We start from the raw sequence: 19,662 nt of genomic DNA, 5'->3' as shown, positions 1-19,662 counted from the left end.
TTAACGCCCATCCCTAACCTTGAGCAGACACTGGAACCGTATTTAATCATTTAACTGCTTTGCAAACTATATTAATGGAAATATCTATATTTTAAAATAACTTTATTTTTTAGTGCACGACCTCCACTTCCGGTGGGGTACTTCCTTAGCATTAGCCACATTAGCCGAAAGCCTTAACATTTTTCAGCCTATCCTTTTATTTTTTGTGGTGGCCTTAATTTTAAAGCAAGGCACCTTTCGGGTAAACAGCGCCCCCGTAATTGAAAAGGTGGATGATGTTTTTTTTTTTCTTATAGTGGATATTTTTTTGGGCTGCTCTCTTTTTTTTTCTCATAGTAGATAATTTTTTTCACCTGTTCTTTTTTTTTTCTTATAGTGAATAATTTTTTGGGCTAGTAGATAATTTTTTTTTGCCTGTTCTCTTTTTTTTTCTTTTAGTGGATAATTTTTTTGGCTGGTCTCTTTTCTTTCTTATAGGGGATTTTTTTTTTTTCATCTAGTGGATAATTTTTTTTGGGCTGTTCTCTTTTTTTTTCTTATAGTGGATAATTTTTTTAGGCTGTTCTCTTTTTTTCTTGCAGTAGATAATTTTTTTGTCTAGTGGATAATTTTTTTAGGCTGTTCTCTTTTTTTTTTTTCCTTATAGTGGATATTTTTTTGGGCTGCTCTCTTTTTTTTTCTCATAGTAGATAATTTTTTTCACCTGTTCTTTTTTTTTTCTCATAGTGAATAATTTTTTGGGCTAGTAGATAATTTTTTTTTGCCTGTTCTCTTTTTTTTTCTTTTAGTGGATAATTTTTTTGGCTGGTCTCTTTTCTTTCTTATAGGGGATTTTTTTTTTTCATCTAGTGGATAATTTTTTTTGGGCTGTTCTCTTTTTTTTTCTTATAGTGGATAATTTTTTTAGGCTGTTCTCTTTTTTTCTTGCAGTAGATAATTTTTTTGTCTAGTGGATAATTTTTTTAGGCTGTTCTCTTTTTTTTTTTTCCTTATAGTGGATAATTTTTTTGGGCTGTTTTTCTCTTTTTTTTTTTCTTGTAGTAGATAATTTTTTTCATCTCGTGGATAATTTTTTTAGGCTGTTCTCTTTTTTTTTCTTGTAGTAGATAATTTTTTTCATCTCGTGGATAATTTTTTTTAGGCTGTTCTCTTTTTTTTTTTCTTGTAGTAGATAATTTTTTTCATCTCGTGGATAATTTTTTTAGGCTGTTCTCTTTTTTTTCTTGTAGTAGATAATTTTTTTCGTCTAGTGGATAATTTTTTGGCCTGTTGCACCTCTGGGCCACCGTAATATATGTATATCTATATTCAGAAATAATGTTGAGCAGCACCTCATTACAAAAAAACTGGAATATTGAGGCAAATTTGCAATAATAGTCTGTAAGTCTGTACATGAAAATGAAAAGATTATAAATCTTAAAGACCAAAAACAATTTTATATTACTACTATAAAAATGTATCATGGTTGGACTAAATCCTTTTATTAGATCATTTTATTAGAATAGATCATTTTATAGCCCAGCTTTGCTTCAACTTGTGTGTTTTTCCGTGAAAAAGAATGAATTTAATGAATGAAAATATGAATGAAAAACTGAGCAGACATCACTGTCAGCAGCTACACTTGAAAGTCTTTCCTTCTGTGGAAATGAAGACAGTTGGCGGTGAAGCTCAGAGGATTATGTTACCCCAGGGAGCATGTGAAGCCGGCTAACCAGGTTATCCTTTCATAATCACTTCGGTAATGGTGTCAACACGTTTCTCTGCGGCCCACTGACTTGATTCGAGCAGTGACGCACATGTTAGCTCCGTATTATGTAACACCTCCGTCTCCGTAGTATCCTCAGCCCCACCCCTCCACCTCCCCCCTCCTCCCACCCTTCATTCATTGTGTAAACACATTGTGAGGTCATGTTACACAGCAACCCAGTCAAACAGCAGGCAGTTACATAGCATACATCTGTCTGCTACATGTGATGGATTTATGTAATCTGTGTCGGAGTGTGGGACACTTACACTGAGGACATGTGATGTGTTTGGGTGGATCCCTCAGTGCTACCCTACAGGCGCCCGCGGCTCTTTCCGCATAACATGCAGTGTGTTATCTAGGTCACTGCACTTACACACATCCAGACATTTTTGTGCAGTCGAGGCAGTAGAGTGACTGACTTCATTATTGGCACAAAAACATTCTGCACATTTTAAAGTCTGCTGCTCAGGATACTGAGACAACTTCCTTTCAACATTTTATTTTAACCCTCAAAGAAACAAATAGCCTCTGGCAACCAAAATCATCTACTGATCTAAAATGTTTAATAAGTGTTGATCCACTAATCCTATCAATACATGAAAATATTTGAAGGAAATGCAGTTTTTCATCTTTCCATGGTCATCAGATATGACCCTTTTTGACGTTCAGTGGTTCTGTAAGTGAACGGGGAAACACTGTCATCTTCGACACTAAAAAGATGATTTTTCATCAGTTTTCTCTGTTTTGTGATATAAAAGCTCTAACTTTAATCTGAGCTTTTATAAACAATTACATGAGCAGTAAATTAAATATAATAAAATACCAGATTTTCACTAAAAAAGTTGCAAAATACAGAAGATAATAATATTACAATAAGTGGTGATAAATCACTTAAGAAAGATTAAAAAGAGAGAAACATTCATCTGGGAACTGCCACAAAAGCACTGGGTCTTTATGGGTTGACTTTGTGAATGTTTTTATATCTTCAAAGGAAGCAGAAATAGTTAAAATAGTGGCTGAAGCCTTTGTGACATTTCCATTAGCTTGAGGACAGTTGTTTTGGCCATTGGCATCTTGTTTTTTTAGTAAGTACTCATGTGTTTGCATTACAGCGTTGATTTGGGAAAGGACGGAGACTAAAACCGAGGGGGAAGGACCTTGGATTAAAAATGAATCCACTGTGTAAGTATCTTAAAGCTGTAATACTGCTAACAGCCACTGGGATGTTGGCTCTGATTGGCTCATAGAAGCCCTGGCTCCCATAGACATTCAGTAATTTTCTCTTAATGGCCATTTTTACACTTACCCATCACATAATTCAAGACAGGGATGGTAGAGAATGGCAGGGGACAGACAGACTATGACATGTAGCAAAGGCTGTGTCATGGACTTTCATTATCCAATCACAAACTGCCAGCTCTATGAACACCTGGCATTAGAAAGTATCTCCACGTGTCTCGAAGGATTACATGAGATCAGATCTCTACATTATGCTAACTGGCAGGCTTATAGCCTAAAATGTGGCTAAGCAGGTTTTCACGTCCAGCAGACACTTTGGAGGCAGTGACAGACTGACTTTGTACAGAGTCTTCTGTGCAAATGCTTCACACATACAGGAAATGTCAGAGGAGGGCTGGGTATCAATCAAAAAAATTGTTTTTTATTTAAATGTGATGTAAAATTAAACTGATATCTGTCCACATAGCTCTTAAATCCAAGTTTCATACTTTCCAAACCAGTGTTAGACCATCAGGGCCCGCAAGGCCTAAATATCAGCAGAAACACTGACCTACATTTACAACCTAAATTGTAATATTTGTTCCATGTCTCTGTAATGCCACACCTTCTTATTTTGTATTTTTCTGGATATTATTGATGGTTTCTATAATTGTGCGATCATAGTGGTGGTATTAAGTAAATGAGTAAATCCCAACTGAAGGCCTAGGTAGCAGATGCAAGACCCGCCACTGTTCCAAACATTATAACCTACACATCACATGAGGTTGGGTCTGAGGGTCTGATGATTAGTAATAAAGTCAGTAGTAACATGATAAAACAGACACATCTAACAAGTAACTCCAGCTAGTTGACTGCTTGATAAATAGCTGATGGCAAAAGAAGTCAATGACTAATTGAATTGTTGAGACAATATTAGTGACAGAATAGAATAGAATAGAATAGAATAGAATAGAATAGAATAGAATAGAATAGAATAGAATAGAATAGGTCTTTAGTGTTAGTGTCACAAGAACATTGAAAATCAGTTTAACAGCTCTGTTTGTTTAGCAGCAGATTCTTAAAGTGCAAAAAGAAAGACTGTATATAAAAACTATCATACAAAAATTATATATATATAAAATATATACTGAAAAATACTGACAATAAGAGAAGAAAAACTACAAAGAAATAAGAGAATATACAAAAGGCCAACTCTATATCACAGATAGAAGAAATATACAACATATAAAGGATATATATACAAGGTAGAGTTTAAAAAAACAATGTGCATGAGCGATGAGTATTGCTTTGAGGGATGTACTTTTGTTTAAGGAAAATGTTTATTGCTGATTGCAACTTTTGAGTATTTAGTTGTTTGTTTAACAAACTTTGTTATGCACTATAAATGTTCTGCACAAAATGCTCTTTTGTTTAATGGGAAGAAAGTATTTTATTGCTACTGCTATATATGTTGAATATTGAACATCGAATTGAATATTTGTTTAACACACTTTGTTATGATCTTTGTATGTACCTTGTAATTGTACACCAAATGTTCTTGTTGAAGTTATAGTAGTCTATGACTAGTCAACTATTGAAATAGTCATTAGTTGCAGCCCTAATATTAACTATCTACCAACTATCTACTATGTTTCCAAAAGACCAATATGGCAGCCATGTTTGGGTTTGTTCACAATCTATACATAGTCTATGATTTCTACCTGAAAAATGTTCAATACGCCAGTACTCCATTTTAGTCTGCTTACCAGACTTAAAACAGTAAAACAAAGTCCATGATGGTCTGATCATGATGGTCATGGTCATGATGATTTCTGTCTTTTGGTCTGATCGCTCTTGGTCTCTTTGAGGCCTTTAACTCATAATAATAATGAGTATACCAAACACTAGGTGTGAACACAATGTAAGTTATGTGCCAAAACAAAAATCATTCTATCATTCTCATGTGAGCATCATGTGACTCTTCTAAAACCTCATGTTGAATTTTGACCAGTTTTATATGAACTGTAAGTGACACAAACTGTACATCTGTATGCAGACTGTCTCCAGTCACATACAATAAAATCTTTGGGTAATGGGCTCGTTTTTTGACAGTATGAAGAAATAAGTAAGAAACTGTAACAGGCAAAAGTGGTTTAGAAATTCACCACTGTGCTGTTACTGCATCCGATTACATCCACACTAATACTCCGATCATTATCCAAGTTCTGGAGCTGTCAGATTATTCAAGTGATCATGTTAACAGCATAATCTGATCAGAAAGCAGCAGTAATCGGATTATGAGAAATCAGATTCACAGACGGATCTCCTGAGTACTCCAATGTCTTCCTGTTTGTACCTGTTAATCTGATTTATTTAATTCTTCTACATCTGCACATGCGTAAAAACAATTAACCTAGTAGAAAACTGAGGTGAAGTGGTCAAACATAAGCAGAAGACAATAATGGGAAGCTTAAGGACTGCTTCTGGGTTGTCCTATTACAACATGTATTTTGTAAATGAATTGTCAATTTTGACTGTTTGTAATAATTTTGTAAAAAACTGATTGATTGATTGATTGATTGATTGAAGTCTACCATCACTATGTACATAGGTACTTTGAAAGAAATCTGATAATAGACTGAAACCAGGGTTTTTCGATTATCACAATTTTGAAGTGCATGTGAACGTGTCAGATGTATTATTATATTGTGACTAGTCAACTTTTGAAATAGTCATTAGTTGCAGCCCTATTATTATTATATTGTTACTGTTTGTAATGTTGATACTTTCTTGTGAGGGTCTTCGCCACCTTCTTCTCTCTTGTTCTCTCCCCTTCTTCTACCCCACCCCCCACCCCCCCTCCCCCCTGTCAGGTCTGGCATCGAAATGTGGTTCAACAAAACTCATAATAAACACAGTAGAATATCAAAGGGCGCTTCATATACTTTATGAAGTTACCCTTGGCAAAGCAAATTTGTTCAGCACCAAAAGGAACCAGACTACCAATTTGCTGTTAGGATGCTGGACAAGACAAGTAGGAAAAAGAAAAAAAAAGAAAGTAGTGTGAGATACTCCCTGGTAAAATGTCCAAATAAAAGAGAATACACAAGCAAAGGTGTCAGAAAAATGGGCAATGATGACTGGGAGTACAGTTGGTGTCGGCTGCTGCCTTATTGGTACAGACAGCTGCCTGTCAGCCAGCTGAGCCCATAAAAAAAAAGAAGAAAAAAAAAAAAAGATCTGATTATTATAATTATCTGATTACTAACAGTTATCGGATTTTTATGGTCATGTCATGCTCATTGTCAAACATGTGACCTTAACCTTGAATAAGTCCTTAAATATTAGATTAGATTATATCAGTGGTGGCTGCTCGTCCTTCAGACAGGGGAAGCTCATTGTCGGCTTACATCAAAAAAAAAAAAAAAAGTCAAGTTATTTAAACATACATTCGGCCCTCTGTTCCTTTTTAAGAAAATGGTCAGTGACCTTATCATACCAAGTAGGCGTCTTTTCCAGGGAGTGGACCAGTGTCCTCTCAATGTCCAGCAGAGCTGGGCTGCTTAGACGGCCTTGGCCCATTGTGTTGTGTGTGTAAGACTTCAGCCTTTTTAAACAAGAGATGCTCCTTTCACTCTGACCTAGCCAACAGTTTGATTATTTAACTATCTACAAACGATATTCAACTCGAACAAGAAATGATTAAATTATGTAACTGAAACAAGAAAACGCTGAAATTATGTTAAATTGAAACAAGGAAGTCCAATGAGTGTGTTTTATTTACAGTGCAAGAAATGAACGAGTAATTTCATAGTGGTTTCTCTCTTGATTTCACAGCAGAATGCGTGATGGTGTTAAACTGAACTGTCAGTGAAGGAGCAGATCTGAAAACAGCTGTCAATCAAACAGGATTCAGCCTTTCGACTGATCCTCCAATCAGCACGTGGGATTCTGGCGTCCAGCCCGGCTGAGCTCCGCCCACAGCTCCATTCACCCCCAGAGACGTCCGGCGTCCGGGGGCGGGACAACATCGTGGCATTTATCCAATTACCGTCCAGTTTTGAGGCAATGAAAAAAACTGTTCCACTCAGTCCCATTGAAGCCCATAGACGCCCAGCGTCTACGGACAAATGCACTGAGCAGAGATCATGTGAGAAAACAGCGCAACGGGAATGGATGACAAGTGAACAACATCGCGTCTGTTGATTTGTGATAAAGCTGATTCTGAACGAACTCATCTTTGAGATGAACATGTTCTAACACATTTGTAGTCAATAAAATGTCAACACAACCGAACATATTTAACCATTTAATTTTCGTAATTTTAGGGGGAGCCAGGCTTCTCTTGCAGTCTATGAGAAATCGCCACTGGATTATATACAGTTCATTATTGTACCAACAGTATTAAGTGCTTTTATGGATCAGTTATGAAATACACAATTTGTTGATAAACTTGAGTCAATAGTTCACAGTTGTGATTGTTAACCTGACCCTTCACTAACCTCTTTCTGTGACTAAACTGGAATATTCCCTATCTGCTCTTTACTATCTACAGACCTTGGGGGTTTCATAACTGTCCTTATCTTTGTCTGAGTTTTAGGAGTTTAAGTGGTAAACAGTGGTCGTTCCTCTACATTTGCAGTAGATGTGTACAGTGCAGTGGGTTTAAGGAGGTTCAGGTCTGGCTGAAGTGGGTCAGACACTCACATTCTCTGGACATTCCAACAGCAAAGCACCTCTGCAGGCGACAGTACTGACAGCGGTTCCTGGTGATCTTGTTGATGATGCAGTTTCTGTCACGGTGGCAGGTGTATACCATGTTTTTCTGAACGCTGCGACGGAAGAAGCCCTGTACACACACCAGGAAAAAAAGATAGGATTGAAAAAACAAACAGGATATTACCCCGATGATGAGAGTCACTTATAACAACTCCTGCAGACCAGAAATAATGTAACTGGAGAGATGCCAATACATGTTTTGTTTTCGCACAGTAATGAAGATATACAATCATTCAAATATGAATGAAAATATGAATCCTTCACAAAAGTTAAATCTGATCTCTAAATGTTTCAGTACAATCAGGAAAAACAAGACAAGCTGTAACAAGATGAAAATGCTTATAAAAAAATTAAAATACAACAGTGGAAAAAAAATCTGTGGAAATATGTAACAACTTAAAAATGGGACAAAAATGTAAAACATAAAAAATAAAACAAAACAAAAATGGTGTTAAAGATGTTCAGAGACAAAAATGCACATAACTCATAAAACAAGACAATAATGATGAACAAGACGATAACAACAAAATGATACGAATAAAATGATAACAACGTAAAAACAGTATGTCACAAAATGACCAAATATAGAAAATATCTATATTCTGAGTTTGTATTCATCAAGGTGAAAACAAGGTAAAATATAGTTCTTGAAGGCTCTAAACTCTTGGTCAGAAGAGTCTCCAAACAGCAGAGCATTTCTAAAATCACACAGCTCTAATGATAAAATGTTTGTTCACCATCAAAATATGTATAAATGAAGTAAAATACAAAACTTTTAAACATTTTGTAATTTTTTTCTGTTAGGAATGTGAAGTAAATCCTAATGTAAATCATAATATAGATATTCTAAAAAAAATATTACATTATATAAAAGATAGGATTTTTATTGTTGTCATCAACCCTGAGTACAGTCATTGTAATATAAAATAAAAAGATCTGTCCGTCACATCTGGGAGTTAGAGCGTGATTTTAGGTCACACATTGTGCCTTTACTGAGGTTGACTTACATCAGGAAAATGCTGCAGGCCAAGTCCTGTTTTGATAAAATTCAAAAGGAGGGGTTAGAAACATTTCAGAAATTTGAAAAAATTTGGAAACCAGTGATGTCATATGGAAGGGCCAGACAGTTAAGATCTACTATATAAGCAGAAGTCCACAGCGTGGCACTACACCGATCTATCTTAGTGGCTCTGTGGATGGGGAGGGGGGGTTGGGTGAGATGTTAAATTGTGTGTTTTTTTCTTCTTCTTCTTCTTCTTTCTTTCCTCTTTTCTCACTCTATCAATGCTGTTTTCTTTTTATTTCTGAATGTGTGTTTGTTATGTTGATATCAAAAATGAAGCACAATGTACCACACAGGGGATCTTACATCTGTACTATGATAAAGCTTGTGGCTGGAAGCCACATATAAGATACATACGGTCCAAATTATCAAGAAGCATAGCAGTATTAAATAAAGCAAAACAGGTTCTGGATCACAAATCACTCTGCATTCTCTACTGTTCCATAGTTCTTCCATATATAAGTTACTGTGCAGAGGTTTGGGGCAATAGCTACAACAGTACAATCCATCCACTAATCATTCTACATAAGAAAGCAGTAAGGATCATTCACAAGGCAGGTTACACAGATCACACAAATGCATTATTTTTAGAGTCAAAGTTACTAAAACTCAAAGACATCATAGAACTACAAACAACACAAATCATGTTCAAAGCCAAAAATAATCTACTACCAGGAAACATACAGAAATTATTCAATGAAAGGGAAGGGAGTTATAATTTAAGGGGTAGATTTAATTTCAAAATTCAGAGGGTGCGCACTACTAGGAAAAGTTTTAGCACATCTGTGTGTGGTGATAAAGCCTGGAATAGATTGAGGGACAAGCACAAGGAATGTTCAAACATAAGACAATTCAAAAACACTTATAAGAACATGTTTTTCACAAGATATAGGGAAGAGGGTGATTAATTGTCACCATATGTTCACTGGTGTTTATGTATATATTTCCTTCCTTGAGTTAGTTATTATTTGTTTATTTATTAGCTAGCACAACTAAGAAAGGCATTGGTAAAAGATTATATGTGTATTTGTATGTGTGTATATGTATAAACGTATATATGTGTATATGGATGAATGAGTGTGTGTGTATGTGTGTCTGTGTGTGTGTGTGTGTGTGAATAGATATATAAATATAGAAGAGTAATGTAAAAGGAAGAGGGACATATATTATTAATAATATTGTAGGGAGAGGGGGTGGGATTAAATAAGTTGCACTTCTTCCCACCCCTTTTCGGGCATGAAAATGGAATTGTTGTGCTTGTCTTCTGACTAAGACTGTTATGATTCTTGATATTTGTATTATTATGTATGTTTTGCAAGTGCATATATGTTAAATTTCATTGCATGTTCGGAATAAATCACTAAATCACAAAAGCTTCACAACAAAAATACCTGAAACACAGAAACATTTCACAAAAAAAAAAAAAAAAAAAAAGAATTAAAATATGATAACAAGATAATAACATGATAATGACAAAGTGCTAAAATGGCAAAAAGTATGCACATCTTATCATCAGATGAAGAAGAAGCTGAACACTGAACATATAGATCCAGGTTGATAAAGAGGCGACTGTCAATAATACTGACCGAATGCAGCTCTCATACATGAGTGGTTTATCAGGACAAAGTTCAGACTGTTTGATTTGTTATGTCTGAGGAAAGTGAAATAATCAATAACTCATGAATAATACAGAACCAATGATCAGTTAATTTGCTGATGGGTTCATTCATTAGTTTTGTCTATAAAATACAGCATGTACAGAGAGTCCACTGGCCATCATTTAAAAACAGTGCGGAAACAGAAATGATTGAATTGATTTGAATGGATCTAGTGCCTCTGCTAAATGAATAACTGTTATCTTCTGTAATTGAAACTGTTTATAGTAGGAAAATATGCAGTGACTAATAACATAATGAACCTTGTAGTGACCTTCAAACTGACACCAATTAATCTTAGAGTCCCTGAAGGGCTTATCTGACTGATGAATGGTATGAATTAGAGTTGAAACAATTAATAGATTAATTGACTTGAATCAATTAAAAAAAATCAGTTACAATTTTCCTGAATCAAAGCTTCATTTCCTTAATTTTGCTGCCATTAAACATTGGTTCCACTGTTGTGTTTCACACGGACACTTATTGTGACACACATGATGCCAGGATCAACACAAACAACATGGAGTATAGCTCAGAAGAGACAAGGACAAAAAGGCAGAAAGAAAATGTCTCTGTCCTCACTTTTCTTCATTGGAACCATCAATTACTCCTTTAAACTTTGAAGCTTTCACACAAATATTAAACATATTTGACTTTATTTTTTTCAGATTTATGTTAATTCCATCTTAAGTTGTTAGTGACGTGGATCCAAATGTGTTGAAGACTCCAGTGCACATATTGTTTGTGGATGACATTTGACCTGTTTGTTGCTGTTTCAATCTATAGATATTTTTATGTACACTTTTATACTGTTATTGTTGTTATTTCTATATACATTTTTTTTTTTTTTTTTGTGGTTGTTGTTTCCATTGGTTCTGGAATAAAGGACAAGTGGTCTGTTTCACATTGTTACTCTTTTTTCCCACCAATTCAAATAATCTAATTGAATCAAATTGAAGAAAATAATCAATAGTTTAATTGATTAGAAAAATAATGGATAGTTGCAGGTGTATAGTGTGAATGCACAAAATAAAGATATATACAAGAAGATATGAGGAATGGGGAATGTGCAGTATGTGGGTAAATCCATCTCAAATAACATTATCTTAATATGTTTCGGACCGATCATCTTCAATGTGTTTCATACTTTCAGAACATATTATTACCCCACACCCCGAAGGGCAGGCAAGGGGTATTGTTTTCGGTTTGGTTTGATTGTTAACAATTTAGCAGCAAAACTACTGGTTCAGTACATACCAAATTGGGATTATAGATTGCCACTGACCGAGAATAGATATTATTACATTTTGGGAAGGGTCGGTCAAAGTTCAATTTTTTTTTTAGGATTTTTTAAAATCTTCCCATTTACTTATAATGAGTGAAATATGTGCGAGGGGCAGGGCTTGTTGTGCCTGGCACCACTTCTTAGTCCTATTAAACACCAAACACAAACATTACAGCCTTGCATCTTCATTAGTTTTTGGTTTGAAAATTGGACCTGAAGCTGATTTTACTGTTAAACCCAAGTGGTCCAGAAAAAGATGCTAATCTTTCATTTTTCAGTCATTATTTTTTGAACTATTAATGATCGATGCATGAAATTATCAGCAGTCGTCTGTATAAGTTCTAATTTGCCCAGGTCATCAGCTTGTTTTTTTATCAGAGCAAAACTAGTCCAGTTGAACCTCAAAAAAACTACCTGGAAGACTGTCAAGAATTGTTCCAAGATGTCTTTAACTACTATTAAAGACGATGTACAATCACTTATTTGCTAAAGCTATAGCTTCAGATGTGTGAATGCATGGCTTTATCTCATTGGTGGAATGCTGACGTGAGTGTGATTGGCCTGTATGTTTAAATAACATGATTATTCTTAATTGTTGTGATTCAGGCAGTCTTCTGCAGTGTGCTTATTGCATATGGTATGGTCATATATGAATGATGAAAATACTATTTAACGATTGACACCAGCATTCCAATGATCTGTTATTCAAAGCAACAGTCTGTTCCACAAAAATAATGGACAACGTCACTAAACTGACCACACGAAACCATGAAATAAATATGGTTAATATTGCTGGATGACATGGCCACAAAACATAATTTATTTTGAGTTTATATGCCGTTTCTTGTTCCCGAGGAAGTTGAAGAGACTGAACTTAAATAGAGAAAGAAAAAGGAAAGAAAAAAAAAAGGTAAAAACAAAACCGTTTACTTGGTGAAGTATAAGAAAACCAACTTTGCAGGGATAATCAGGGAATTCAGTCTACATATGTAGCAAGCTGCAACACTGAAAATGTCATTTGGAATTTATTTCATCATCTGTCTGATTTTGATTAATCAACAAATTGTTTCAGCCCTAAAAGACAAACATGATTAACTATGACTGTAGTTCATCACACAAACATAATCAGCTGTATCATAAATATATAAATAATATGCAAGTATGTGCAGAACAAGTAATATATATAGCAGATTCTCTTATATTCCTGAATTCTTGAATGTTTCTGCCTGTCTTTGTGCACGTTTTTAGTATTCTTGCTATTGCTAACACTGCAATTTCCCCACGATGGGATCAATAAAGCCTTATCTTATCTTATTTTATCTTATCTTATCTTGATTTTTTTCATTAAATAACCACTTCACAAAGTGAGAAGTGGACATTTTTAAAGCACTCTAGGAAAACATCTTAGTATTCTTTGAATCACGTTTGTTTCCCTCACATGGACTGGATTCAAGTGGATACCTGTTCCACACAGACCTCCTGCTGTGATGTGGACCAGAGCCCAGGTGTGTTCAGATGTTTTACCTTGCAGCCTTCACAGGCGCTGACTCCATAGTGGTATCCGGACGACTTGTCCTGACACACAAAACAGGGTTTATAAGTGCGAGGAGGCGGTGGAGGAGAGGGGGGGCAGGTGAACAGGTCATCTGAGCTGGAGCTGGAGCTGGAGCTGGAACTGGAGCTGGAGCTGGAGCTGGAGCTCTGGCTTCCCACTGCTGCAAACCCACACAGAATGAACAGGAATATCACATGAATGACTTTAACTGATCTCAATGGTTTTTGTTTTTTTTGTTTCTTAAGTATTAGTAGTGGGTTAGTAATAGATTCATGTAAGCAGGAAATTACATCTCACATTGAGCAGAACCCCCCCCCCCACACACACACACATACAAATAATCAATAGATTAATCAGTTACAAAAATAATCTATAGCTGCAGTTCTACAACAAAGTAACAGGAATCACTCTATTGTTATGTCACTGTATCTAATTTGAAAATTCCTTCAAAATATGATTCATTCTTGTCATATTCCTGCAGAGGACAGGATGCAAAATGTCTTACTGTCACACAGATATAACTTCATTTTTTGCCATGAGTACGCATGTTTTCCCTTCATTTGTCACAATCGTCCCACAAAACCTTCCATCCTGCAGCTTGGCCTCCCTGCTGGCGGTCTGACCACCTTCCACTGTTCCAACACCAACAGAAAAAGAATTAAACCGCATTTGAAAAGGAGACAAAACGAGAAAAATTGCTCATCTCCATCCCCTTGAACCCCTGGCCTCTGGTTGAACCTGAAATCAGCGGGTCAAACGAGGACAACCCCCGTATGGCCAAGCATTCTCCCAACGCAAAACAATGCAGGAGCATGCCACCGAGCCAACTGAGTGATGAGCGGGAGAAGAAACACAAGAGTGTGCTGTGTGTGGTAGTGGGCTGGTGTGGAAGGCCCTGGGATGGGGTTTGGTCGGGGGAAGGGAAGTGCAAAAAAAGGATAAAAGACTGCCCCCAATTTGACTGATGGATGAAACAATGCAGTATTTGAGGCACAGCTTTCATAAAAACAGAAGTTTAAGGGAGTGAAAGTTGCAAGGAAGTGAGAGATAAGGGGCTAAGATTAGGACTCCAACAATAATACGAGTCAAAATATTATTTATTTCATGTTAAAAGGCTCTTTTCTTTTAGGTTCTGAGATAAAGTTGCTGAAATGATGTGGTTAACTGTGGTTTTCAATTTTTCATAAAAGATACATTGACAAAAAATGACAGAAATGACAGAAAGAAAGATAAAAATGACATAAAAGATCTTTTAGGTATTAAAAATGACATACAAGTCATAACAAGACAAAACCAACCAAGCAAGACATGACAAGACTAAGTAAAAGTGCCCTTAATGACATAACCAGACACTAAAAAATAATGTAGAAAAAGACAAAATTCAGACACAGAATGACAATAGACACAACAAGATGGAAATGACATAGCAGACATAACAAGACAAAGAATCTGTAGATGCAAGACCCAACAAGATGAAAAACATGAAACAAGGCAAAAAGTCAGAACAGAAGTAACAGGACCAAAGTAAACAAACAGACATAACAAGATGAAAACAACACAAAAGAGATAATGACAATTGCATGGAAGACACTGCATGCCTGTAATCTCTAATTTAATGACTTAGTTCTCACATGTGGTGGCTTCTGTGACATCAAATCAAAAATAAAACTAATGCAATCTGAATTCTTATTGCTTGTCAGTCTAAATTACTGTCTTTTATGCTGAATAAGAACTAAGATGAAAATGATATAAAAGACAGTAGTCTGTGATGACAGAAATCTACAGGTAGAACATTCAGAACAATTAGTGGTAACAGTGAAAATTGACATCAAAATATACATGAGTACAATTAACCCTTAAAGACCCCAAAACATCTATTCATACAAAATCTCCAATAACTGTAGATCCACTAGTCATATCAATACCTGTAAATAATTCAGGTAAAATGCAGTTTGTCAGCATTTCAGCAGCATCAGATGTCTTTTTGTCTTTTTTTGTCTTTTTTTGATGCACCCATAGTCTCTGTAGTGAACGTGGAAACACCAGTATCTTCTAAACAACATTGATTCACCAATAAAACCCACGCAGTGTGATAAATGACAGTGGTTCTAAGCACTCGTTTTTATCTATAATTATTAATATGTTTTGCTAAAAAAAGTTTTCTTCATTTTTCTCTGATTGGATACAATAAACTTTGAATTTACAGAGCTTTCATCACACCTACATGGTCAGTAAATTAAATATAGGAAAATACATGATTTTCACTGAAAAAATGTAAATGATATTAAAATTAATGGCGATAAATCACTTGGTAGTGGTTAAATCTAAACAAAATGACCACGAAAAAAGTCCCAGGTCTTTTTGGGTTAAGACCAAAAACAGTAAAATAGTCTTTTAGCTGACAATTTAAATAAAATAATATTTCTTGTAATAACTATCATCTTTTTTTTAATCTCCCAACTCTAACTCAGTTCAGTTTTATTTTTGTAGTGCCAGTCATTATTACACGACTCTTCACATAACCAGGTCAAAGCAGTCGGCTGAGCTGAATGTTTCTGAGGGAGGAAGGTGAAGTTGAAACAAAAGCTAATCTCATCTTTCCTTTATCTCTTCCTGCCATAAATTGTTTCAAGGGAATCAAAGACATTCTGAGGAGATTTGGTGAGGGCTTTCTTCTCCTAAAACCTTGTCTGTTTCACAGACTGAAGTACAATCCAGGTCTCCTGTGACCCCCTGAGCCAGTGACCGTCCGATGAACCCGCACTGACCCCAGAATGACCGCCGGCTCTTCCCCGTCCCAAACACAGAGCAGCGCAGCGACACACACCAATACACACTGCTCGCACATACACAACTACCCCAGCTTTGTGTTTGACAGCTGATTTGGAAACATCCTATATACTTAAACTATTATTAAATACACATAAATATAGAGTTGGCCTTTTGTATATTCTAGGATGTCTTTTTAGCTTTTAATATTGTCAGTATTTTTCAGTAAATATTTTCAGGATAATTTTTGTGTGAAGCTGCTAAACTAAAGAATTTCCAGTTTTTCTCCATTGTATAAACGTGTACATCTTACATCTTTAGTTGAAACTGTGGAAGCAAAATAATATTACTTAAATCTTTGTAAAAATCTTCTAGTTGTCTGCAACAAAAGCAATTTCTGCTAGAAAAAAAAAATCCTCTCAGTGTTGGAAATACAAACATTTTACAGAGGACAGAAAAGATAGCCTCAAGAAAATGACCAACATGCTCTCTTTTCTACTGAAAAATCCAATAATTAAAGAACTATGTAAATATATTGTGTTGCCATCTGTCACTTCCTCTATTTTCTGTAAAACACATGTTTCAATTGTCCTTAATAAAGACTAAACACCAAGAAAAAACAATCAATGACAATCAGTTTTGACTATTATTAACTGTTTATACATTTCTGTAACTATTCCTGGATACAGCTCTTAAATTGTATGAATTTTCATGCATTAATTTTTGTATTTATGTAGCTGGGTTCAGACTACGGTGAGACTTTAACATTTAAAAATAACATGCCGCTAAACCAGTCTGATATCATATTTTGGACAAATAACAAGGCAGCTGTATCAAAGAGTCTCTGAACTGGTAAAGAAAGTATTTTCTCAGGAAAAGAAAAATGATATTTCCTCCAGGGAATAAGTAAGAAACCGCCAAGATAAGAGAAGAAATTTCTCACAAACAATATTAATAGCTACACAAATCCAAGTACAATGTCAACACAAACCAAAAAGAAAAGATGATTCTGTTAATACAAGAACCGTTTAATAACATGAGTAAAAACTGATGTAAGCATTTGCTAAGTCAACAAAATATAGTTGCAACCCATTAGAATTGACATGAGTGAAGAAAAATGTTAACATTTTAAAACATAAGTTTTTGTGACTAGATTTAGGCATCTTACATCAGCGGTTTGTAGAGTAAGAATGGAGAAATGGAGACAGGGATGTCCTCTCTGGAGGATTTAAGGAAAACACACATTGTCTGGGTTAGAATTACTGCAAATGACAGTGAAGAGACAAAATGTACAGTGAAACAATCCACTGTATGATCAAAAATATACTGTTGACAATAAAAAGTAATAATAATGTGCTAATAAAGATACTGCTATGTCTAAAGCATGGCTGAGCATCCTTGTGTTGCACTTTGGTCATTCTTCCTTCATTACTACAGTAATTTAACCCATAAAGACCCAGACATGCACCACTGACCAAAAACATCCAGTGATGTAAAATGTTTAATACCTGCTGATCCACTGATCCAATCAATACATGTAAATAATTGGTGTAAAATACAGTTTGTCATCTTTTCATGGTCATCAGATATGACCCATTTGGACATTCAGAGGCTCTGCAGTGAACGTGGAAACACTGTCATCTTCTACAACATTGATTCACCAGTAAACTCTGTCTTTTGTACTATCTTTATGCATGCACATTTTTTTCTTGCATTTTATTCTGTTGCCACCTTGACCAGTGAATGTTCCCACTGTGCAATCAAAAAAAGTCTCAATAATAATGTAACAATAGTAAAACCCATGTAGTTTGATAAATGATAGTGGATGGAAACACGTGATCAAATGATATATTTTACTGAAAAAGTGCTTTTTACTCCAGTTTTTCAGTTTTGATATAATAACCTCTGAATGTACTCTGAGCTTTAACAAACATCTACATGATCAGTGAATTAAATATAGAAAACACATGATTAACACTGAAAAAATGTAGACTAAACTAAATGGTGATAGATCACAAAAAATAATTTGGATTAGACACAAATATTTGTGAGTCTTTAAGGGCTAAGACACATCTTATGCAGATAAAGATGCTAGTGATAACAGACATATTTGTCCTTACAGCCTACAGATCTGCTCCATAGTTGTGGGTTTTCCGCCCTAGACCATCCCTGTTAAATGAGTGGGGGTCACCTACACTGGGAGCAGCGGTGGTCCTGCCAGTCCGCCTCGATCAGCTCGGGTAAGTAGGCAGCCAAGTCCTGGTCCTGGTCCTGCAGCCCACATGCAGCAGGGCTGGACGTGTAGAAGTCGAGGATTTCTCCGGGACCGAAAGCTTGGAATTCCATATAGTCAAACATGATGGCGCGGGCGGATCCGGTTGGAGACGTGGATGATCCGGCTTAGTGCACAGTGTGTTTGGACTTGATGTAAACCGTGTTTCAGCTCTGTCCGCTCAACTCTCCTCCATACATGAGCCCGAGAGGGGCGTGGATCCGGATCAGACCTATACACGAGGTGTTTCCCACAGACACTCAGGAGCGGTCATGTCATGTTTTCATCCTCCAGAAAACACAGACCTGCAGCCTGTTTTGCATAACAAAGTTTGTTGGCGATTTCTACTTCTTCTTATCTCATCTTTATTGACGGATGTCTCAACACAACCTGCTTCATACTCGTTATGTCACAGCAGAGATGCTGTTACCTAATGTATGCGGGTGAACTCTCCATGAACTCCTCCGCTGACCCCCATATGACCCCTCCCTGTCTGACATCAGCAGAGCCGGAGTCCCGGACCAGAGCTGGAGACACACAACCCTCCATCCACAACCACAAAACCAGTACAAAGGCTCATTTACACTCTTACACTGTTGATTTATTAACACTTTGTACATGGTAATATATCATGTTTGGTGTTTTTCAGGTCTGGATAACAGACTACACACTCGATCCCCTACACAGGCTACAGAAAAAAAGATACTAACAAACTACTGACCTTTGGTTTTCTACACTAACAGACTGTACTTTTGTAACACCGATAGTTTGTGTTACAGCTATCATTTTCTATTATTTTCGTAATTGGTTTATCTGTCCATTATTATTATTATTGTTTTTTTTCTCGATTCAGTTAAATAATTATTTGAATAAGTTAAATAAATGAATAAATAAATGAATGTAGAAGACTGAGACATGTCTGAAAATGACAACTTGTCCTTTATTCCAGAACCATATGAAACAGCAACCATTAAAAAGTATAAAAGTAAAAGGATACATAAAAAAAAAAAAATCTATATAGAAATGTGTAAAAGTATAAAAATATCTATAGATATAAACAACAAAGTAGTCAAACGTCATCTACAAATAATACATGCACTGCAGTCTTCAACACATTTGGATCCAACTTAGTAACAACTTAAGATGGAACTAACATACAACTGTGTTGTGTGTGAAACAACAGTGGAACCAGTGTTTAGCAGCAAAATTAAGGAAACAAAGCTTCAATTCAGAAAAACTGTATAATTTTTAAACCGATTTGAGTCGATTAATCGATTAATCATTTTTGCTATACTATACAATAAGCACTTCAATGAATT

General features: G+C 35.7%; 1 protein-coding gene across 2 annotated transcripts in view; it reads right to left on the bottom strand.

Annotated features, from left to right (window-relative positions):
- The window catches only part of LOC115436183 (retinoic acid receptor beta-like), a 34,793-nt gene extending 15,878 nt beyond the window's left edge, over positions 1-18,915 (bottom strand). For both annotated transcript variants that reach the window (XR_003937789.1, XM_030158949.1), the window contains exons 1-3: positions 18,267-18,915; positions 13,272-13,462; positions 7,673-7,814 (exon numbers count right to left, since the gene is read on the bottom strand). Coding sequence is in view for 1 of the 2 variants with exons in the window: in XM_030158949.1 (XP_030014809.1) it covers positions 7,673-7,814; positions 13,272-13,462; positions 18,267-18,429 (496 nt within the window). In the remaining variant the exon portion in view is untranslated. The remainder of the gene's footprint in view (positions 1-7,672; positions 7,815-13,271; positions 13,463-18,266) is intronic.
- Between the last annotated feature and the right edge of the window lie 747 nt (positions 18,916-19,662).

Source organism: Sphaeramia orbicularis, chromosome 16 (assembly GCF_902148855.1).
Source record: "Sphaeramia orbicularis chromosome 16, fSphaOr1.1, whole genome shotgun sequence".
Taxonomy (NCBI): Eukaryota; Metazoa; Chordata; class Actinopteri; order Kurtiformes; family Apogonidae; genus Sphaeramia; species Sphaeramia orbicularis.
The sequence above is the reverse complement of the archived record's forward strand: the minus strand, read 5'-3'. Positions and strand labels throughout refer to the sequence as shown.